Raw genomic sequence first — 23478 nt, 5'->3', positions numbered from 1 at the left:
ATGAGCTCCCAGCCATCACGGAGCCAACAGTCCAGGCAGCAGGGTCAGATATTAAGTAAATAATCACACCAACATGCACCCTAGCTCCGTTTTAGTAAAGTTTATGATGGAGACATACAGGGAGTAGGACTGAGGAGAATGGACCATTTTGATGAAATCTGGAGGGTCTGGGAAGGCTTCCCTGAGCAAGGAATTCCCAATTTCAGCTCTAAAGAGTGAGGCGGGGTTTTCTAGCAGTGAATGTACAAGCTGGTGTGTTGAGAGGCTGGGGACATGGAAAGGGGTGGGAGGAGCATCCACCTGGCGGGACCAGCGGGGGAGAGGCTGGGAGGTGGGGGCGGATACATGGTAGGTCCAAGGAATTAAGAAGAGTCCTGCTGTTATTTCTCCCATCTTGTGAAAGTCTTTCTGTGCACCAGCATTCTTTCCTTTTGCTGTAAGACTTCTCAAAGAGCCATCTCTACCCATTGCCTCCGGTTTTCTCTTTCCCATTCTTTCCTAAACTCACTGCAGCCTGGCCTCTCCCTAGCCCCTCGTATGACTGAGACCACTCTTGTCTATGCCACCAGTGACCACCCCCCCCATCGCCCGTCCACTGCCCAGTCCTCAGGCCTCACCTTGCTTGGCCCATGGGCAGCTTTTGACCAATTGTACCCCGTTCATTGTGATACCTTCTTAGTTTCTGCTCACGCAAGGTTTTACTTCCACTAAACTGGCCACTCTTAACCAGTCTCCTTTGCTAGTTCCTTCTCACCTCCCTTATCCCACGGCTCAGGACTTGGATCTCTTCTCTTTTTCATCTGAACTCACTCTCTTGGGAGCTCAGCATGTCCCATGGCTTTCTACACGATCTCTTTGCTGAAGACCCTAGAAGTATATGCCCTCCCTTGACCCATCTACACAACGGCTGAGTGACACCCCCACTGCAGGCCTAACAAGCATTACCAATCTGCCCTTCCCAAAGCTACGGCTGCCTCTACCCACCTGCTGTCTTGACGAATGGTGTCTCTATTCTTCCAGCTGTTCTGGATAGAAACCTCACAGCCCACAGCCCATCTGCTAGGAGATCCTCTGCTCCATCTTTGAGGATAGTCAGATTCTGACTCCATCTCACTGCCTCTGCTGTTCCGGTCTCACATCCACAAAGCCCCGCCTTGAGTGGAGGAGCTAGGTTCGAAATGGAAACCTCTCTGGGCCCCTAGTCTAAATTCTAGCCTCTTATCTCCTTATGTTGGCAGGTGCTCAGATGTAAGCACCTGGTTCTCCAACTCTTTGCCTCCCCCTCAGATTGTAATGTCCTCAAGGGCTCATGCCATCCTGGGGGTGGCCAGACAGATGGACCAGACCAAAAAGAGGAGGAGAGATTTTTCTGTACACATCTCGATATAGGCAGCCTCTTAAAATTAATTGGGAGCTAAGAAAACTTGGAAAGTTTCAGCTGGAGAGAAACTCCTCCGGGAAATGTGGAAAACACAGGCCTGTGCTTTTGTGTGTGTGTGTGTGTGTGTGTGTGTGTGTGTGTGTGTTTGTGTGTGTATAGCTTTGATTTGCAGTCGAGGCAGCTTTTGTTCATTGTTTTTGTTTCTCGAGCTAAAGTGAAGCCACTATTCTGAGATCCTATAAACTGTGCCCAGGGTGGAGAGTGGCTGGAGCAGTCTGTGTGTCCTCAGCCTGGGACTGTGTCTGACACTTGTCTTTAGACACCATTAAACGGGCTTGGTCTCTTAGCAGCCCTTTGGCTGTGAGTATTTTAGCTCAGAGATTTTGGCATGCCTTTGGTCGCCCACCTCCCTCCCTCTGCGTCCTTACAACTGCATGTCCCCAGATTCCTGCGGGAAGGGGAAGCCCTTCCTCCCTTCTCTTGGAACTGCTTGGCTAAGGGCCAGTTTCGGGCAAAGCTGCCTCCTCTTCAGAAGTTGAGTAGAAGGCAGCAAGAGACTTCATTATTTCATTCAATATCCATGCAGCAGATTTACCCACTATATAGCTAGGAGTGTCTGGAGGCACCACGGAGCTCCTAATCAGCCCCTTGATTAATTCTCCGGCCCGCATGGAGCACTGAGATGTGAGAGGACTCTAGCCTTCCGCGAGGCAGGGCCTGGGGGCTGGGGGCTCCCTGGAGCGTGCGCTCCGTGCGATGTCCAGCCTTCCTCTGAGCCGGGAACGGATTCCGCGTGCCCACAGGTTCCTGTGACGACGACGTCAGCAGGAGAGCAGCATCGTTACTAAAGGGTGTCCGCCTGGAGCTCAGGGCAGGGTCTAGAGGGTCTCTTTTGACCCAGAGAAAGAAGGCATGTCCGGGTGACACAAGGACCCGCGGGAGGACCTCTGACAGGGCTTGGGGTTGGGGAGCCAGGTTGTCTACATTCTTTTCCTTCTACCTCCTCCTCTGTCCCTTCTCTTCTCCTTCCTCCCCTTCTCCCCTCTTCTTTTTCTTCTTCCTTCTTATCTCTGTGTCTCCTCTCATCCTTCAGCTGCTCCCCATCTCTCCCTTTTCCTCCTCCTCCTGGTCTAAAGCCCAGCCTCCTGGACCAATCCCGTCTCCCAGCCTCTCCACCTTCCCTCTGCAAGCACCTACCTCTACCACTAGGGGCGCTGTCCCCATCTCTCCAGGGTATCTACAATTGGGGCCACCAAGACACAAATTTAGTTCAAATGCATTTACTTCAGTTTAAAACATGCTAGTGAGGACTTCTGGGAGATGGGGCACTGTAGAGGTTAAAATAAAACAAAGCCTGATGTCTCAATCTCCAGTCAGATTATTTTTAATAAAACTACTTTTTTTTAAAAATTTGGAAGTATATTTTGGGTTGCACTCGTCTATCACCACCTATTTGCCAGGTGGTTTCTGTCTCCTGTGAATTAATTAGTTAACTCGTCACTTTAAGTAAGTGTCTGTTATAAGCATCCTCTTATGGGGACTTAACAGAATACACAAGAGTATACTTTCTATCTTCATGAGTTTACAGTTAGCAGGGGGGTGGGAATAAAGATGCCATTCCCACGGAATCTCCCTCCACTCTCCACACTGAAGGCCCTCTATACAAGGGTACTTACCCCTGACTCCCTGTGTAAAGGGAACTCATAGTCCTTCTGTCTCTCATGGGACTCTGAAGCCATGGGAGACAAGAAGTGACTGTGTCTTACTTATCTTGACCCCCAAGCCCATTCCCAGGACAACTAAAATGGCCATTGTTGAGTTTAAGTCTTCAAAACCAGCGCCATAAAATGCCAGTTAAGTGAGGAGCGATGCACAAAATGATTAAAAGTCAAAACAGTATGGCGGGCCTGGGCTCAAGTCTTGGCTTTGCCACCTAGTAGGGGGTGAGACCGGGGGTACTCGTGGTGTCTCTGAGTCTCAGCTTTGTTGGCTTAGAAAATGAAGGCTAACAGTTCCTGTCCTGTGGACTTGGTGTGAGGCGTAAGTAACAACCAGCTGTTCTGTGTGGAAGGTGGCAACACGTGGCAAACACCTGTAGAGATGAGCAAGACAGGTCTCTGCCTGGAACTAGGTGGCACTTAGGAGAGGCGGGTCTGCCAGCTGAAGGGATTCAGGCTCTCTGATGGAAGATTTTTCAAACTGTAAGTTTTTCATTGAAAAAAAGGATGACGGCGTTTACCTGGGTAGACAGGGGACTAGGAGAGGCTTCACAAGAAGCAATGATGTTTGAACTGACTGTTAAGTGAGTAGGAGGTTTTCTGCTGGCTGTGGAGTTGACGGAGAGAGGATGGGGTGTGGTGAAGATGGCCTGACTTCTAGGCCAAAAGAGCAGAATGTGAAATAGACAGGTGGGCTGGTGATGGCTTGTAAGTAGCAAGATGGTGCTGGATGGTGGGCCAGGTGGCATGTGGGGGGAAGTAAGGCTGGAGAGGGTATAGGGACAGTAAGTGCAAAGGCTCAGGTGGCCTTCTGAGGAGCTGGCAAGGGAGAGCCATCAATGGGTTTTAAGCTTCCAAGGGATATGACAAAACACTCCTGCTTTTGGTGGTTGCTGGTGATGAGATGCAGGAGGGTGAGCAGTAAGGAGATGACTGCTGTCATCCAGGTGAGAAATTGTATGGCCTAAAGCGAGACAAGGCAGCTTTGATAAAGGGGCATATCTAAGAGCTGTTAAGAAGGCATCCACAGGCATCCTAGATGGGGTGTGGGGATGAAGGGGGAACTTTGTTTAGGATGATGTTGTAGATGCTTTTTGATGCCCAGCCCAGCTCTCCTTTAGGGGGCCATCCTCCAAAATGCCATGAAGGCTGGCTGCTGACAATGTACTGCTGTACGCATTTTTTGAGAATTGCCCTGGACCAATGGGAGTCCCGTTGCTGGAAATGCTTGGGAGATGACACCCCACCACCACCACGGCAGCCCATGGCCAATGATTGACCGATGCAAGTGTACAAAAACTGGGCCCCCTTGCCTCCATGTGAGCCACCCCCATGGTACCACTTATGCTCCTGAGCTCCCTGGGGGATCCGGTTGAGGACTCTAGACTTCAGTTGAACCCACAGTTTTGCTTGGCTTCTTCCCTTGAATTTTCTCAGTCACTCACTAACTTCCCACCTCAGGCTTAGGGGTGGGGACGGACACTGGTGTCCTACTGCAAGCTGGGGGATGAAGATGAGAAGGCCCACTTTCAGCAACTCTGTTAATGGAAAGTGCAGCATGAATTTCCCCCTGTTCATGGAGCTTGGAAGAAGAAAGTACCCTCTGGGGTATGTTTATACCATGTAGGTCTCTGACCAAATGCTGATGGATGGTTTAATCTTTGGCAATTTGAGCCAATGGAGAAATGTGCCCATCAGTGATGCCAGCTCCTGTGTGGCACTGCCTCCAGCGGGTCCTGGTTTAGCCATTTGCTAGCTGTGTGACATTGGGCTTAGTTACCTAGCCTCTCTGAAGCTTACATTCCTGATCCCCTGGGAGAAATAACAGCGTTTATCTTATGTGATAATTGTGATAATTAAATCAGACAATACATGTTTGCGGTTACAATGCAGTCCGGAATTCTGTAAGTGCAAAAAACGGTTACTGCTGCAATGAACAACACAATGCTATATGACAACAGTGATGCTTATTCGTGATTGTACACTTCTGAAGCTTCTGTTTACCTCATCGAAGTCGGCAATGATCTCATTCAGCAGGCGTAGGCATTCCACTCCTTGGTTATTCATTTCAGTTTGAGAGTAAAAGTCTGCAAACCCTGGGATGGAGGCAAACATCACTCCAACGGCATCATAGGACTGGGAATACAGCTCCTGGACAGAGAGACACACAGAGGCAGCCAGAAACAGTCATCAGAGGCGAGGTTCTGCAATGATGCTCCTGTGTGTGTGTGTGTGTGTGTGTGTGTGTACCTGCATCCATGCACAGGTACCCAAAGAGAGGACAGAAAACGGTGGCTCTGACACCATCTCATCAACACCTTAGCATCATCACCACATGGATTGGGACCATTGAAAACCCATGGTCACCAGCCTCAGTTGGTCCCAAAGTTCTGCCCATCATTTTGTCCTTGGTCAGCTTCCTTTTCTGTTCTCTTCAGTGGCTAGTCCAAACCCTCACCACTCTCCTTAACTCCACTCTCCACTCGATTCCTCTCGTTAGATGAGCTTGTCTCTTATAATAAAGAGAACACGGAGAATCTCATGTTCCATACACATACAGTCAGCTAGTCCGTGTGTATTTCCAGTTCTTCTGCTTCAACGCCAGACAATGCACTTTCCCTTGTCCTGGTGCAGATCAATGCATCTTCCAGATCTCTTGATCCCCTTCTAACTTATTCAGCAACGTACTCCTACCGTGATGCCTTCCTTTCTTCTTTTTTTCTTCTCTCCCCCTCACTTCCTCTAAGTGTCTCCTACAAGAAAAAGTACAAGGCGCCCTGGATCCTGCAGACACCTGTAACTGTGGACCAGTCTCTCCTCATCTTCTTCCAAATTTCCAAACTAGTGTTCCCCGCTCTCTCAATGTCCATTCACATCTCAGGCTAAAATGAAATAAACCTACAGCAGATCAGACTGCCAGCCAAAATGGGAAAGTCACTACCCAAATACCTGTCTCTGTCTTCCTGGACACCTCTGCAGACAGTGTGGTGACCATGCCCAAGATCACGAGGCTCCTGACTTTCTATGCTTTAGTGATACTACATCTGTTTTTCTTGTGCTTGGCCCCATTATGGATTTATTTTTTGCTTACCTACTATCTTAAATGTTAGTGATTGCTATGGTTCTGCCCTTGACCCTCTGCATGGTTTGAAGTTTACATACTTCCCTGGGCTGTCTCGTTTGCTCTCAGCCAACATTCACATGTGAGTCTCTAAAATCCTATTTCCAATTCAGTTCTCCTTGGGCTTCAAGCTTCTGTGCCTCATGCTGGGCTGCCCTCGCCCTCCTTAAATAATAAATACTGCACCTGTATCTTTCCTCTGCATCTAATCCTGTTTCTGATCCTTCATTCTCTGCCTCAGTCGGTGGCACCAGCATTGACAAGTCATCAAACTTAGAGAGCCTCAGAGTCAACCTTGATACCTTCTTCCCTATCACATCCAGCTTCAGCACTTTGCCAAGTCCATCTGGGTTTCTTTTTGTCTCCTAACTATTTTTGTTGTAACTCTTTGCTTTTTATCAGGCTCTTCCCGTTTTCCTCTTTGACCACTAATCTGCGTGCCTCTTGCTGGGTTCCCTGACTCCAGTCTTGTCCCATCCAAAGGCGTGTTCCATATGGCAGCCAGAGTGATATTTCAAAGATCCAATATTGACCATGCCTCTCCCATTCTTAACGCCCTCCAGTGTCCTGCCCTCAGGACAAAACGCATGTCTATCTCTTCAGCCTCATGGCCTGTGCTTCCCTGTGTTGGACCTTGTGTCCCAGAAGCACCGAAGGATTTGTACCTCTGTGTGCCCACTGCAGCGGATACTGCAGGTGTCCTGCCTGCATTCTCTTTCCAAGGTCCAGCAGTCAGCCAGCCCTGGAGTTTCTTTGCACGGAGTTTTTCTCTGGCCACCAGAGGGCGCTCTGCCCACGTGGGAGCTGCAGGCTGAAATCTCCAGAAAATTAACGCCCCCTAGAGAGCCACTCTCAACCAATGACTGATGGGAGCGGGCGTGGAGTCCTCATCCGCTTCCCTTCTTGGGCCAGATAACCCTGAGCTATGCTTTCTACACCATTTCCCCGAGTTCCTCAGTGGGATTCAGCTCCCGTCGCCCACAGAGCGATAAACCTCACTAATGGGTTCTCTTCCTTTCCCTACCTTCCTTCCCACTCCCCTGCCTACCTGGGTGGGCTTCCTGGGACCACCTCCAAGCAAATTAGTTGCACTCAAATCCTTGTCTCAAGGTACATTTCTGAAAGAAGCCAGACAACGACACACATGCTGTCCTGTGTCACACTTCAATGCTTTCATTCTTACTGTCCGTCCCTTGAGGGGACATGTCCTTCCTCCCCTGCAGTTAGCGTCCCTAACCAGCCCGACTCCTGTCTTCTGCCTTCACTAACCACGAGACAGAGCTGCACTGATCTGACTTTTCCATCCACCCAGCTGCAGGCAGGGAACCTGCAGAGTGGTGGGTCTCCACCTACATGGGGGGCCAGGAAGGGGGTTCTGTACTACCGGGCTTGCCATGTGGGAGGAGAAAGCTTATTTGTCTTGGGCAAAACAGGTCCCAGAGGAAATAAGACAGACTGAGGAACTCATGAGCCGCTGGCACAGTGGCTCAATGACTCTGGTCTCCCCAGTCATACCCACTCCGGTGGGGAAGATAGAGTAAGGGATGTGAAAACTCCCTCCCTTATATTTCGCCTGAGGTAGAAGGTATCACAGGAAGTTTGAGTTGGGAATGTGGGAAGAGAGGAGAGGACGACTCCACAGACCCAGTCCCGTGACTTTGGCCAAGGGATGTGAGTTCTCTGCCCCAGGTTCCTCAGCTGTAAAAGGAGATGCTCACTTCTGCTCTGCTTTTGCCCCTCGTTGCCCTGAGATGCTCTGCACGAAGTTGTCCCTTGACCCTCAGCACCATGGTCAGCGCTGGTTGCTTCCTCCTGGTGGCATGGCTCCTGCCAAGCAGCCTTCTCCTAGGACTTCCACTCTCGCTGGTCCCAGTAACTGCCTTACCCATCGTCCCTTCAGGCCTGGGTTGATACCAACTTCCCAAAACTTTTGACTCCATGAGCCTTTACTGTCCCTTCTTTATCCTTGTTGCTTCCATTAGGGACCCGACAGAAAAGAGGAGGGCACATTTAAATTTAAGTAATTCAAGGAGGGTAATCTACAAAGGGCTTAGTTAGGAAGATGAAGGCAGAGTACAGGGAACCCCTAAGAAACCCCTCAGGAACCCAGGGCTAGTGGCAGTAGAGCTGCCAACCTCCAGGGCTCAAAGGGATGGGAAGACCCCCAAGACAAGGGAGCTGATTTGACACTGGAGGCAGCCTAGCAGTGGCCTTGAGATGAGAGGAGCTGTCAACTTCTGTGGCGGGACACAGCCAGCCTCAGATGACCCCAAGGGAGGGAAGCAAAGGAATAACACCCTGGCCTCCTTCTCCTTCCCGCTCCCTCTGATCTCCTACCCAGTGTCCCTCCATGATGACCCTCAGCTGGTGTCAGAGGGCAGGCAAGGTCACTGACGTGGCCCATGCAGGTTGTCCCCTCCCCTCCAAGAGAGCAGGGAGAAGAGGGAGAGGGGGCTTGGAGGGGCACATGGGAGAGCTCCAGCCACCTGTCCACACCTTTAGAGGTGTCCTCGTCACTCAACCTGCTCCAATCAACTGCTTTGAGTGTGCCATCTGTTTCTTTCTATTTGGGGTTCAAAGAAGATAACAACACTGCACACTGGGGAGGGACTGATGAGTATAGAAAAGCTATTATTGTTTTATTGTCATCCTCTTCTGGCTGGATGTACAGTTTTGGGCTTTGCAGAGGATTTTGAACATATGCACACTCCCCTCTGCTCCCACCTGGAAGCCAAGATGAAGACTTTGGTCTCCTCTTTGCCTAGGGAACCAGAATCCAGTCCTCTAAGGGCCCTGCCTGTCTGATTCCAAGTCCTGTGTGTCTTATACTAAGTGAAGCCACCTCTCTGTAGGGGAGAAGGAATGACTGAGACCTGTTGGCCTCAGGTCTCTGTTCAAACATCATTTCCTTGGAGAGACCTTCCATCACCCTCCAGTGTAAGGCCCTCTTTCAAATGTGCTATTTAGCTTCTTCTACCTGCATAGAACTTATCACTACCAGGCTCTAGCTTATAAATTTATTCGTTTTAATGTCTGTTTCCCCATGAGAACACATGCCTCATATCAGAAAGGACTTTGCCTTCTTTGTTCACTGTGTGGACTCCAGGATCCAGAATAACAACTGGCATGTGGCTGTCCCTCAAGAAATCTTTGCTTGATGAATGTCTGAATGAATGGGTGGGAGGTGGCGCCATGGTCAGGAAGGAGTAGAAAAAGTAATGAAGGCGCATGTTTATCAAAAATAGCCAGAGGGCTCGGAAAATGTGCCAAGCACCACTTAAGCCTTTTATGCATAATAAACTCATGCAAATGTAGCGTAATGCTGGAAAGTACTGTAGCTTGGAGATGAGGAAAATAAGGTTCAGAGAGGTTCACCACTTGTTCACAGTCATGGAGTCCTGAGGGGAAGAGCTGGGATTCAATCCAAGGCATAGGCTTCCAAGTGCGCCCTATGACTTTTCTACACTGAGCCCGCCTTGCAGCGTCAGGCACTTCCTGTGCTCTTAACCCAGTTTAGTTCTCACACCAACTCAGCAGCTCCTAGCCCCTTCATGCCCTTCTCCCTGCTCACTTGTGGGGGAGGGGGACGACCTGCATCAGTTGGATGAGAAAATGGACTCAGAGAGGTTGAGTATGCTGCCCTAGGTCACACAGCTGGTTAGTGGCAGAGATGAAATTCGGGCTGCAGGGACTGTCTAGCACCAGAGACAGCTGCCCTTGTTGCTGTCTCTTCAGCAGGTCTTAATAAAGCCAGGACGAGCGAGTGGGTTTCTTGGGACTCAGCAATTGCCTGCCTGACACGGATGACCCAGCCCAGCTGGCCCTACCAGCAGGAAAGTCCCTGCCTGGGGTGGTGAGTGCTACTCTAAGCCGAAAGTCCGGTGGAACAGCAGAAGCTGCCAGAGCCTCTGTGTGGGTGATGCAGCCGGAACAGACTTGGACGGGATGTTCCAGAGGGCGAGACTCTGTCCACCGCCCTCTGGATGGTTTGAGCCGTCGCTGGCCGCTGCTCCTCTTTTTCTCCCACTCCTGCCCTAACAGCAAGGTGGAGGAGAAAAAAACACAAAATTTGGCTTTGAAGCTCGAATTCCAGCTCACTAAGCTTTGTGACCTTGGGCAGGTTCCTTCACTTCTCTGAGCCTCAGCTGCTTCCTCAGTGAAGTGAGGATAATCATTCTTACCTCCTTGTTGCCCGCATCCGTAAGCACTGCTGCCCCTTGAAAGCTGGGACTGAAATTCACAAATATCCCTGTCAGATATTCAAAGGTTTGTGTCACAGTTCAGATTTGTAGCAAGAGGAGAAGCTAAAAATGCCTCTCATGGAAGCAGAGCATGAAATTGGGAGTCCTTGCAGGTCGCAGCAGTCCTGCTTCTGCCTATCACCCCTTCCCATGGGGCACTACTCGGTCTGTGTCTCTTACACACACACACACACACACACACACACAGACACATACACACACGCCTAGGTCTTGCCAAACTCCTGGGGCAGCACAGATGGAAGAAATCCGATAGCCTGGATGTGAGTTTACCTAAATAAAGGCACAGCATGGACCTCTCTGAGCCCGTTTCCTCATCACTAACTTGGGGTTGACAGCACTCTCCTCTTAAGGCTGTTAATAGAATGCAAGATCATTTCCATCAGTTGCCTATCTCAGTGCCTGGTGCACAGGAGGCGTGCTGTCCATGGCATTGCCTCATAATATGGAAATTCTCCAGGTGATGTGAAACTTTCTGTGGTTATGCCTAGCTGAGTGTGACCTGTTTAAACATTTATAAAACCTCAGATAAGCATGACATGGTGTTCTATTGAAAATGTCTTACATGTAGGATGAAGGCTCAACCTGACATTTATTTTTCTCAGTCGGGGTTTGACTTGAATAACAGCCAATGACCTGGAGTCTTGGCATCTCTGGTTGGTCTCCTTCCTTTTCAGGATGAAGCCAGTTCGTTCCTGCTCTTCCCCACTGGTCCTAAATACCTCCTTGTTTTGGTATCTTGATTGAAAAGCAGTTTTCCTTTCATTTCTTTGTGGGTTTTCCCTCAGAGGGCTCCAGTGTTTCATCTGCTCCTTCTGGTGGTTGTGGTTGATGCACATCAAAATTCTCCCTCTTTTTTTGGCTTCGGCAAGAAGCCCTTTCAACAAAGCCCCTGACTTTAAGGAGCCTTAGGGAAACCAGGCCTGAACCCAGTTCCAGAGAACTCCATCTGTTGAGGGTGTTTGGTGACTTGATCTGCATCCAAGAGACTCTGAAGGGCCTGAGCTCATCAAGAACTGATCATTCAAGCAGCAGATGACTCATCCCCACAGCTTCTCTCCTGTTGGTCTTTTTTTTTCAGAAGCTTGGATAGGAAATGGACCCTGTAGGTGTCTCCCAGTTCTACCCTAAGGCAAGGGCCATAAACCCAAATGTCCTCAGAGGACCAGCAGGTAACATAAGGGTCAGGATATGGATGGGTCAACTGGAAAGCCCATTCCATGCCTAAAGGCATCAAATCCACACATCTAAAGAAATAAGCAAACCAACCAACGAACTGACTGCTGTCCCAGCCTGCTGGCTTGCCGGTCAGATTTGTCTCAGAGTCACCCAATTTGTGATCTATGTTCTCTGGATTTCTCCTCCCCTGTTTAGCTCAGTTTGAAAAATCTATATTGGAAGGGTTGTCCTAGTGTGGTCTTCTAGACAAACCACCTTGCCTTCGTAGCATCCTTGCCAAAGATTTCCCTCTCCCCACTTGAGTGCTTCAGCAAGGAAACTCACCATTCCAGTTCATTCACAAGCCTTTAATGAGCAGGACCACAGCGTAGGCACATTGGGCCCTAAGGGTCAATGATGACCAAGGCTGCTGTGGTCCCTGCCCTTGTGGGTCTCCCAGTCTTGTGGGGATGAGGCAGCCTGTTGGTTCCATCACCACAAGGTTCCTCTTAATGCACAGCACAGTGTCCCCTGTGGACTGTTGACAGTCCTGGGTCTCCCCCCTGGAGTCTTACAGAGGAAGGTCAGTCCCTCTCATGGGATAACCCTCAGGTATTTAAAGGCATCTTTCACTTTCCTCTCGAGTTACCTTTTTCTGGATGGTTAGAGAGTGAACCAGATGGTTTTATTTTTTATTTTTTCATTTCTCACATCTACTCCATTAGCAAATCCCATTGATTCCAGCTGGTAAAGGTCCCTGGAATTCATCCACTTCTCCCCACCTCCACTGCCATCATCCCAGGTCTCCTCACCGGGCCATTTCCTGGGCTATTTTAGGGTCTCCTAACTGGCTTCTGATCTTGTGACCCTCCTACCCACTCTCTACCAGCAGCCAATCTGATTAGGTTACACTTAAACCTTCCAAAGGCCCTGATTGCACTTAAAAGTGTGCCCCAAACCCTACCATAGTCCGTAAGACCCAACTCCCGGTGTTGGCCTGGGTTTTCCACACATCACTCATTCACCACCCTTCACCCTTGGAATGTGTCAAATAGGGTACTCCCCAAACTCATGTCCACCAGGAACCTCAGAATGTGCCCTTATTCAGAAATAGGGTTTTTGCAAATGTCATTAGGTTAAGATGAGGTCATACTGGATAGAGAGAGCTCCAAATCTAATGTCTGGTGTCCTTCTAAGAAGACAAGAGGACACACGTCCTTATAAGGAGGGAGAAGGCCATGTGATCAAGGCAGAGATCAGAGTGATGTGGCCGTGGAATTCTCCCAGAGCTTGGGATCAATGTGCCCAGCTGTGTGCCTGCCATGGCCACCCTTCCTCGGGGACCAGACCAGCCTGGCTCACCTCGTTGTCCCGGTCCTTCTCCAGGAAGTGGCGGGCCACGTGGCTGGGCAGGATGTTCCGCAGCATGTTCTCGTTGTGCTCCCTCAGCTCCTTCATCTCGTTGATCTCCTCTTTGGCCTGCACTCGCCAAAGGAAGTCCAGGCGGGCGGTGTACTCCAGCTGCAGTTCAGGAGAGAAGGGAAAGGCCAGGCTTCAGGCACGCACATGCGGGAGGTGGGGAAGGCTTCTCCTGAACCCTTCGCAAGCGACAGAGGGCCTGAGATGAATGTTTTGGGGGGGCCTTCTGCCTGACATTAAGAGATCGGAGGCTGACCAAATTTCACAGGGCTGTGTACCCACTCGCCTCCTCCCCCGCCCTTCCCAGCATTGTGGCACCTATGATTCTGTAATTGTTTGTGTGATTATCTGATAATGTCTCTGTCCTCTACCGTATCGTAGGTGCTACAAGGTCAGCTTTCACCAGCTCAACATTACACCCTCACCACGTAGCAACGTGCCTGGCACAGGGCAGGTGTTCAATCAGTATTTGTTGACTCAACAAATAAGTTATAATAATGCAGCCAGCTAACACTTAAATGGTGCTCATTGTGCCTCAGGCCTCTTCTAAGGAATACACATATATTAACTCCTTTCATCTGTACAACAACCTTAACAGGAAGGTATTATTATCAGTTCTTATTTTACAGATGAGAAAATTGAAGCAAACATGGTTAAGTCACTTGACCAAAGTCACACATGAGTTAGTGGGGAAGCCAGGATTGGAGCTTAACTCCAGAGGACAGTTCCAGAGTCTGAGTTCAATCACCAGGCAATAAGGAAGAAATGAATGGGCTAATAATGGAAAGGTTGGGGATTTAGTTGGGAGACGAATATGGCTTAGCGTTCTGGTCTCACATTTAAACACTGTAAACTGGACTAGTGACTTCATCTCAGTTTCCTCATCTCTAAAATTGGGATGAACACTCATGACCATGCAAAATTGGAACAGAAATTATTTCCAATGTTACAGGGAGACCACATGACTCATAGCAGGTGCTCAATACACATTAGTTCCCTCTCGTCCTACCTTCCCTTTGCATTGGAAAGGGGACAGCTTCCTTCCTAAAGAGCCTCACAAACCATATTTACCACAGCTTTGGAGATGTCATTATTTCAAAGTCCTTAACTGTTGAAATGAACAACATGCACCATTAAACACATGGTTAGATGCCCTGAATTCAAGGGCTTAACTTCAACTAGTTCTTTTCTTTGTCTTATGTGAAAGTCTCAGTGGATGGTAAAAATAGAAAAAGAGAGAGGTGCAAGGTTATTCATTCAGCAGAATTTACAATAGCAAATGCTGGAAGCAATCCAAGCGTTCATTCTGTTGGTTGAATAAGCTATTATATACAGCCTATAAAAAATGGAGACTATTTCTCTATGTGTACTTTGACGGGCTGGTTGGTCTCCAAGGTGAAGAAACACATGTATAGTATGATGCCATTGACCTAAGGAAAGAAGATAAGACATCTCTCTGTACACACATATATATGTAAATATTTCTTTATTTATTGAAAAATTGAAGCATAAAAATAAAAAGTAAAAAGCCATAAAAAATTATTACTGATGAGATGAGGGAGGGAGGGAATAAGGTGGAGGAAGATGGATAGAATTTAAACACTAAAAATTGTATGTTGTTCTATAAACCTGACTTTTCAACCATGGATGTATTTTACTTAATTACAAAACTAAATGCATGTTTTTAAAAGCTCTGTGAAAACAAACACATCGCAGAGTACTAACCACTATACGATCACGGCCTGTGAAAACAAACAAATGAAACTATGTGGACAACTACACACAGAAACGATTCCAAATGCCTTTTAACACAAGAATTTGATGGCACATTTGTAGAGGGACATACTCTAAGGATAAAAAGAGCTCAAAAAGGAACTTAAAACTGTTTAGAACGATCACCTTGTGGGTGGTAGTGTTTGTATTATCATTGTTAGACTATTGTATCTGAATTGTAGGATAAAGCAAATGGGTAATTGCGTTGGTGTCACTGAGAACTTGAATTCTGAGGAAGGGAAAAAGGCGATGCAGACACAAGATTGACAAGGCTGAGGCACAAGTCTTTGGTCCTATGAAAACTGGAAAGTATCACTATGAACTAATGACTTATGTCAATTCCTGGCTCTGTCTACTGAAATCAAGGCCCAGAAACAATGAAAACCTAGTAGCAAAGAACAGTCCCAGAGTTCAGATTCTGGTTTCAAAATATCAATTCCAACAAAAATGACCTTGCACTTTTTGCAGAAAAGGCTGAAATTTAGGGAAGAAATTGTGCAAGCGTGGAACATCATTTTATAGCAGAAAGCAAGTAGACCACCAGAGACAGCTGGGGATTACATTGTAAGGAATGTGCCCCGACTTGTCAAAGATGTGATAAGTTGAACTTTAATAAGTAATCATTGCAATGGATCAAAACACAAGAAATAGGTTAAAATGCGTAAGTTCATAATGACACTTAAAAAGCAAAAGCTCGCTGATCACATCTGGATGATGCTTGGGAACAAACTTATTGGGAAACTTGGAACAAATTTATAGGGAAAGAATTAAGCAATTACCCTGCCTTTGCCTTATGAGCTGTACTTGGAGGTAACAATTAGTTGGCGAGGAAAAGGTTCTTGTTAAAAATGCACTGCAGCTAACAAATTGTGAAGTATTGATAGGATTCGAACATCACCACCCATGAAATAAATGAATGGAGGCTATTATTATATATTATATATTATATATTATATAATATATATTATATTATTATAGCTGCTAATATCACAAAAAGAGAGACAAGCAGACATTGTATGTCTTTTAATAGTAGTTCATGAAATCAACCAATTAAATATTTTTGCAGAGAAAACTTGAGCTTCAATCTCAACAAGTTGCTAGACATAACTACCGATATAGGAATAACAAAGGACAGAGGAATGTATTAAATACCCATAGAGGATGCAATAAAAAAACTCTAGGAAGAGAGACATTCTAGAGGTCAGATGGTCTCACAAAATATTGCAAGAAAAAAAAAGATGGAGGGTGATCCAATAGATTAAAAGAGAATTAAGAGGCATATCAACTAATGGCAACATATAGACTTAAGTCAGATCCTAATTTAAACTTGAAAAAATAAACTAATTCGGTAATTGAAACACTGTCTAAAGATTTGGAGATATTAAAGAATTACTGTTTTATTTTTTAGATGTGTTAGCAGTACTGTGATTAGGCTAAAATTCTCTTTTAGATGCATATTGAAATATTTACAGAAGGAACCCTACTTCAAAATGACACCTGCACCCCAAAGTTCATAGCAGCACTATTTACAATAGCCAAGACATGGAAACAGCCTAAATGTCCATCAACAGATGACCGGATAAAGAAGATGTGGTATATTTATACAATGGAATACTATTCAGCCATAAAAACCGACAACATAACACCATTTGCAGCAACATGAATGTTCCTGGAGAATGTCATTCTAAGTGAAGTAAGCCAGAAAGAGAAAGAAAAATACCATATGAGATCACTCACATGAGGAATCTAAAAAAAAAGAACATAAATAAAAACACACTCATAGACATAGAGTACAAACTTGTGGTTGCCAAGGGGGCGGGGGGTGGGAAGGGACAGACTGGGATTTCAAAATGTAGAATAGACAAACAAGATTATACTGTATAGCACAGGGAAATATATACAAGATCTTGTGGTAGCTCACAGTGAAAAAAAAGTGACAATGAATATATGTATGTTCATATATAACTGAAAAATTGTGCTCTACACTGGAATTTGACACAACATTGTAAAATGACTATAAGAAAAAGTTTCAATAAGAAAAAGTTAAAAAAAATAAAAGCACCCCATTGTTTGCATGTTTTACGCCAGGCTCCTATCACATGATGATAACGAACGCTGGCAGAGTTCTTGCCTTGGACCAGGCACTGTTCTAAGCACTTTAATCATACTGAAGGTCATTTAATCACACAAGAGCTCCACAAGGAGGTACTTACTTTTTATGCCCATTTCACAGCTGAGGAAATGGAGGCACAGGAAAGTGAAGTCAAGCGGCCAAGATCTCACAAATAGAGTCTGGCTTTGAACTCAAGGCATTGTGACTCCAAGTTTGCTTTGGCTTTTAACCTCTACACTCTATGTACATGACCTCATTCAGCTGTTCTCCAATTCTTGATAGATAGCTGTTAGCCCTTTCACTTTACAGGTAAAGAAATGGCAGATCTGGGAGGCTGAGCATCTCAAGGTCACCTGTTCTCCCAGTAGCATCACTGGGATGCAAACCAAGAATATTTGGTCCATTTTATCCCTGGATGGTGACTAACATCTGAATGCTTTATACACTCATGATGAGTACTCTAGGATTCTGCTATTCTTAAAGTTGAAAATTTTATTAAAAAAAAAATAGGTTCCATGGCTTGGGTCTTTCTTTCTAAGCGGCACAATTCCAGTGCCCGTCTTTATCAGACCTGGAAGTAAGTGCCGGGGCTCTGACTTCATTAACCTCTGTCTCCGTGCAGGGGTATGACTTCCTGTGCTATAAATGGAGATGCTGAAGCAAAGCCTAAACTGCACAGCTGCAAGCGAATTAGGCACGAGGCGGGAAGCACCCGACTGCTCCCCGTGTCCGATGTTCAGAATATTCACCTGCCTTGGAGGAGGAGGAAGTGTTTGGCATATCGCTTCCACATATGTGCAAGATGAAATCTCCCAATTATTCCGTTACATAACCGCCTCCGTCACTCTGGAGACGTAAAATTACACACGCTCCCACCAGGCTGCTGCCGCTTACCAGGCATCAGCGGGGATTACTCAGCCTTTAATGAAAATAGAGGGCCTCTGAGTCACAGAGGGAAGACGGTGGAAGCAGTTAGCAGACTCAGGAGTGGACAGACTTGATCTGGATGAACAGGACTCTGACGGATGCTATGAATAGGTGGCACTCAAGCATCCTCTAACAGACAGTGAATGGACCTAGAAGTTAGAGCATTTGGCTTCCTGTTTCTGTCTGGTTCTCATTATTGGCTTTGTGACCTCAAGTGACTTGAGTCTCTGCTGCTGCCTTGGGACCAGATGGATAATAATACTTTCTCTGTTTGTCTCAGACGCTTGCTTTCAAAGAAAAATATTAATAGCTCACAATTTTTGAGCACTTAGTCTACGTGCAAACCACTGGGAGAAGTATAATTGTATTCTTGTATAGTACTATAACAAGCCCATAGAATTTGTTATCACACCCATTTTTTACACACCTTTATTGTGGTATGATTCCTGTATAGTAAACTACATGTATTTCAGGTGTACGATCTGACAAATTTTGATGGATGTATACACTCATGAAACCACCACCACAATCAAGACAGCTAACCTTTCCATCACTCTGTCACACCCATGTTATAGGTGAGAAAAGTGAGACTCAGAAAGTTAAGTAAATGACTGAAGGTCCTGTAGCTACTGAGTGGCAGAGTTGGGGTCTGAATATTACCCACCCCACTCCAAAACTTATATCTGTAACTGCTACAGTCACGGGGGATGTGGTTATGTAATTTCAAAACCTTTGGAAAGTTGATAACAAAAAAGAAAAATATCAGATGACACTTAAGTATTCAGGCCCTCACTATTCCTTTATACACTCATACTTTATACACATTCTTCATGTGATTAGGTTATCTGGTTTCCCAGGAGAAGTGGAGAATAGAATAACTTGAATTAGACTGTTAGAAGGGTTTTGAGGAAAGAGGCACTGATGGGGCACAAAGTAATTCCCTAAGGTGACAGAGCAAATACATCCATCTTATTATGGAATGAGGACCCCCTACTCTGAATGTGCTCTCCCGTCACTGTCTCCAAGAATGTCTCACTTGTCAGTGTGTTGGAACGTACGTTATGTTTCTCTATAGACTTGCCTTGTCTGATTCTGTCTCCACAGCTCCCAAATGGGTTGTCATTTACACATCAGACAAAGCAGTTCTCTCCGCAAAACAGAAGCCATCAAGGAGTGGAAGACATGGCCCCAGCTCTCACAGTTAACCAGAAAGACCTAAATGTAGGAATTCTGCAAACGGCCAGACTTTGACATTTGGCTGACTGTTTCACCATACGTTCAGCTAAAATTGAAAAGCAAGTGAAAGTCATATGGCAGGATTGAATGCCCTTGGCTGTTGTGATGATTTGCAGATAATTCTTTTCTGTCTTTCCCCAGTCTAGAAAGTGGGCAGGTGGGCTTTGGAGACAGATCTGGGTTTGAATTCTACATTTCTCACTTACTGGCTGAGCAGCTGGACTTTTTTCATCTGTAAAACAGGATTGATAATCATGACCATTCCTGATCGTTGAGAGGATTAAATGAGAAAATAGGAGTGAAATGCTAGGCACACAGTAGGAGCTTGATATATGTTAATTCTTGTCCCCCTTTCTTGAATTGACAAGTTTTATTCACTGTTTTCCCCCCTTGACTACAGTTTTCCATCCCGCTTTATTACAAACAACTTTGTGTATGTATCTCTAGGTTCCTGAGGTTTTGGGCTGTTTCATCTCTGCTTTTTCAGGGTTCGTTTCCTCCCTGTTTCCATGGTGATTTCTCAGTGATATGTTTCTATTTCTGCTCTGGCTGTTAGTCTTCCTGTTTTGTTTTTCTCTGTTCTTGATTACTTTTTTTTTGAAGTGCACATAGACCAAAGAAAGATGGACTGGGCTCCAGAGCACAGCTGTTTTTTTTTTTTTTGGACAATGATCTCATTGAAAGAGATACACCTAAAGGGAGTGAAAACCATACTGCTCTCCAAATTATCTGCATTTAGTTTTTTATTAAGTGGTACATGTTAGGAATTGATTCATTAAGAATCACAACCTCCTGCAAGCAACTAAAAGCCATTTATTGCAGAGATGAGTGGAGGTCTCTCGGGCCAATTTTACAGCAATGGGGATGCTGGGTAACCAAGGTAATCAGAGGAAAACGTCAGATTACCTGCTGTCCATGGTAGAACACAGCGAGGAGGAACATGGCCATCAGCAGCAGCGATGCCTCCTTGGTCCCCAGGAAATCTCTGTTGAAAGAAGAAGTGCAAATGGTGGCATGGTTACTGACAACCATGGAGGGACTTCAAGGACACTCTCTAGGAAACTGATGCTCAGACTGACATTGGATAAAAAGAAAGAAGCAGTTGTTTTCTGAGCATGCAGTATGTGATAAGGACGTTCACACAGGCTAATTCAGAAATCAGTTGACCCCCACGGTATGAGATCATGTAGGTCTCACCTGGTGGAAGACTCTAGAATCCAGCATCTAGACAATGCTCTCACATTAATAGTGATGTATTCTATTTGCAGAACACTTTTTCTAGATTTCAAAGAGCTCTTATACTTTCTTGTCACAAAAATCCATGTGAAGACAAGCATTCCCTCTTTTTCTTTAGATGTTATCCTATTTAAGAGGTGGGTATATAGTGCTTGCTACATGGCAGTTCCTGCTCTAAGTGCTCTAAGAATCATGCTCAAGTTTTTATATCAATTTTAATTTCAATTTTTTGCACTATTGTTAACCCCATCTTGATTCTTTTATCTTTTAATAAAACCTCATTCCTTTTGTGTCATCTCCTTTTGGAGGGAACCTCCAACACTCTATTCACAGTTCTAATGGGGACATAAGCTGGGGTGTCACTGACTTGGCCTGTCTTGGGCTTTCCAAAGACCAAGCTGGAAGGCTGCTGAGTATGGGCAGCAGCAAGTGCGTATTTAGCCACTGACATGACAATCATCCATCAAAGGAATTTAGAAAAAGGCTAAGGAATCCCTTGTTTGATTCCAAATACTTTCTGTCTGGACACAGGTGGCTTGTGGAAATAAACAGTCCCCTTGACAGGTTTCCATTGGCTAAAGAAGAAAACCCAAAGTAAAAATGCTGAAGACAAATCATCTCTATGGGTATGGTGACTTGCTTTCCATGGTCTCCTGTTCTAGTCCTTTAGGTTTCTCCTAAATGCCTGTTCATCCATTCATCCAGGTGCTTGGGCCAAAAACAAAACCAAAACTGAGTCAGACTTCACCACCCCAATATCCAAATCCTGTCCACACTTCCACCAAAATATATCCCCAGTGCATTTCCTTTTCTCCATGTCTATCTCTACCACCTGAATACAGTCACTGTGATTTGTGGTTACCTCATAATGTTAACCTCTACAATCTCTTTTCTACTTGGCTGCTCACAAAAATCAGATCACATCACTCCTTGGTTTTATAGCTTCCCAACCACAAGCATACATATACTCAGAACTCACTCAGAGGCGACTTAACTCTGCTGTGGCTTAAGGACACAATGGGGCCATCGTAGACGAGATGTAGTGCTCAGAGAGAGTAGAACGAGCATTAATTTGGCTGCACCCAGGTGGTCTCCAGCTTTCCCTTTTCTATTGTCACTGGAGACTACCAGGAGTAACATGGGGCTAAGGGAAATGGGGGCATGAACCCAGTTGCCATGGCCAGCTTCTCACCTACCTTTATGCTAAAAGACCTTCTTAGGCCCTTTTACACAGGGCCAAGCCCCTCCAGGTAGGATAGGGACTTAGGAAAGGAAACATGTTTTCTCTTGGGGAGTATTGTGCACCTGGGGACCTAGAGGACCGAGGAACTCTGTGGGCTGAAACAAGATTCAGATTTGTGAATTCCTGCTTCCACCTGCTTTTCCTTGGAGATAAAATGTTAATAATAGATGATACTCGTTATTATGTTTCTTTTTTGTAGCCCTGATAAAGCACATAAATTATTGAGCATCGACTGTGTACCAGGCATGTGCTAGGATACAGAACTGAAGAAGGCGCCTTGTCTTTGTCCTCAAAAGAGTCCAGTAAAGGAAAGAATCACGTAGACAGATAATTTCATTACACAATACACCCCATAGTGAAGATTCATCCTTGTTGCCATGGGGATATATGGGAAGAGAAAGTAACACAGGCTGGATGTCCAGGGAAGACTCAAGAGCTGAATATCACAGGTTGATAAGACTTTGGGAGGAAAAGGTGGGAAGGGTTCTAAAGGTCCTTGACATATATCTTGCTTAGCTAGCTGTTTGCAAGCCTCTAGTGTAGGGAGGATAAGTAAACATCATAAATCAAGTTTGAGGCTACATGCAGGCTAAGTAGGAGAGGGTGCTCAGATGAGGTAGAGCTGTCCACCGCCAGTGCTGAAGTGAAGAGGGTTGGGCTGTGAGCCGAATATTGTCATTCAGAATTTTAGGGACTAGGATTCATTCAGTCCCAGTCACCATAGTGCTTGTTTGGGGGAATATGCACATTCCAGTGCCACCCTTTCCTTCATGTCACTTAATTCTTTGGCTCCTGAAGTTTGTGGATTCCTGATAAAATAATTAAAGTCATGAGCTTTGTACTCATGCAGACCCCAGGTTCCAAGCTCGGGTCTGCTACAAACCAGTTGCTCGATCTTGGACAAGTCACTCAGTGTCTCTGAGCCTCAGTCCCTTGCCCTGTGAAAGACGCTAATAATATTTACCTCTGTAATTGTGAGAATTCGTTGACCAAATCTTGGTAATGTGCTTGGTGTGGTGCGTGGCTCACATCCGTCTCTCTCTACCCCGTAAAACTCCCAGTACATGATATTGCTTCTGCTGGTGGCATTTTAAAAAATCACTCGTTCACATGGCTTAGTTTGAATGGGAGATGTCCTATGTTTAGCTCCTCTTGAACACAGCCTGACCTCCTGCTCTGACTAGCACTTCTGATATCCTTTTCTTTGTGATACAGAAGACTTTTTTAAGCTCAGCAATTTATCACTTAAAAAAAATACTTTCAAGAGAAAACATAAATACCTCTTGAATCATTTTGAAAGCAGTGGTTGACCAAAAATAGAGAGATGACGAGATCAAATTTGGAAGAAAAGTAAAGGAACATTATGAACGGTCTTTGAATCTTTAGGATGTATTTCAGATGGAAAAAATATGACCTGAGAGGAGACTGCAGAATGTGCACAGTAAGTCAGCCAGGCCAAAGGACACCCAGAAAGAACTGTGATTTGAATTTAGAGGAGATTTTAATTTTTGTAGTTTCTATGATTATTTGAAGAACTTCCAAAGAGACCCAAATGGCTAAAATATTTACAAAATTGTAATACTTTGCTAGATATTGGGTGGTTGAGACATAAAACCAAGGACATCTTGAAATAATTTATATGTATTAATAGAATCACTGAATTAATACTACCCTTTCCCTATGCTAATAGAAAAGGGTATAATTAAGTAAAAAACACATGTAGAATATTGTAGTTCTCAGGGCTATCACAATCTTTAGAGATCATCTTATCAGATGTCTCATAAAAATTTACATTTAATTTGAGGGTTAATCATTATAGAGGTACACATGCTGATGGTAGTAAATTTGGAAGCTAATACAAATTCACAAATAAATAAATAAAAATTGTCCTTAA

The 23478-nt window shown here is 45.5% G+C and overlaps 1 protein-coding gene across 3 annotated transcripts in view; it reads right to left on the bottom strand.

Annotated features, from left to right (window-relative positions):
• Positions 1-23478, bottom strand: part of ADCY8 (adenylate cyclase 8) — a 188916-nt gene that overhangs the window by 6106 nt on the left and 159332 nt on the right. For all 3 annotated transcript variants that reach the window (XM_031439644.2, XM_010988790.3, XM_010988791.3), the window contains 3 exons: positions 20012-20090; positions 13000-13158; positions 5104-5250 (listed from right to left, as the gene is read on the bottom strand). In XM_031439644.2, the coding sequence (XP_031295504.1) occupies positions 5104-5250; positions 13000-13158; positions 20012-20090 (385 nt within the window). The remainder of the gene's footprint in view (positions 1-5103; positions 5251-12999; positions 13159-20011; positions 20091-23478) is intronic.

The sequence above is a fragment of the Camelus dromedarius genome, chromosome 20 (assembly GCF_036321535.1).
Source record: "Camelus dromedarius isolate mCamDro1 chromosome 20, mCamDro1.pat, whole genome shotgun sequence".
NCBI classification, from domain to species: Eukaryota; Metazoa; Chordata; class Mammalia; order Artiodactyla; family Camelidae; genus Camelus; species Camelus dromedarius.
Note: the sequence above shows the minus strand (reverse complement) of the source record. Positions and strands in the feature narration are given on the sequence as shown.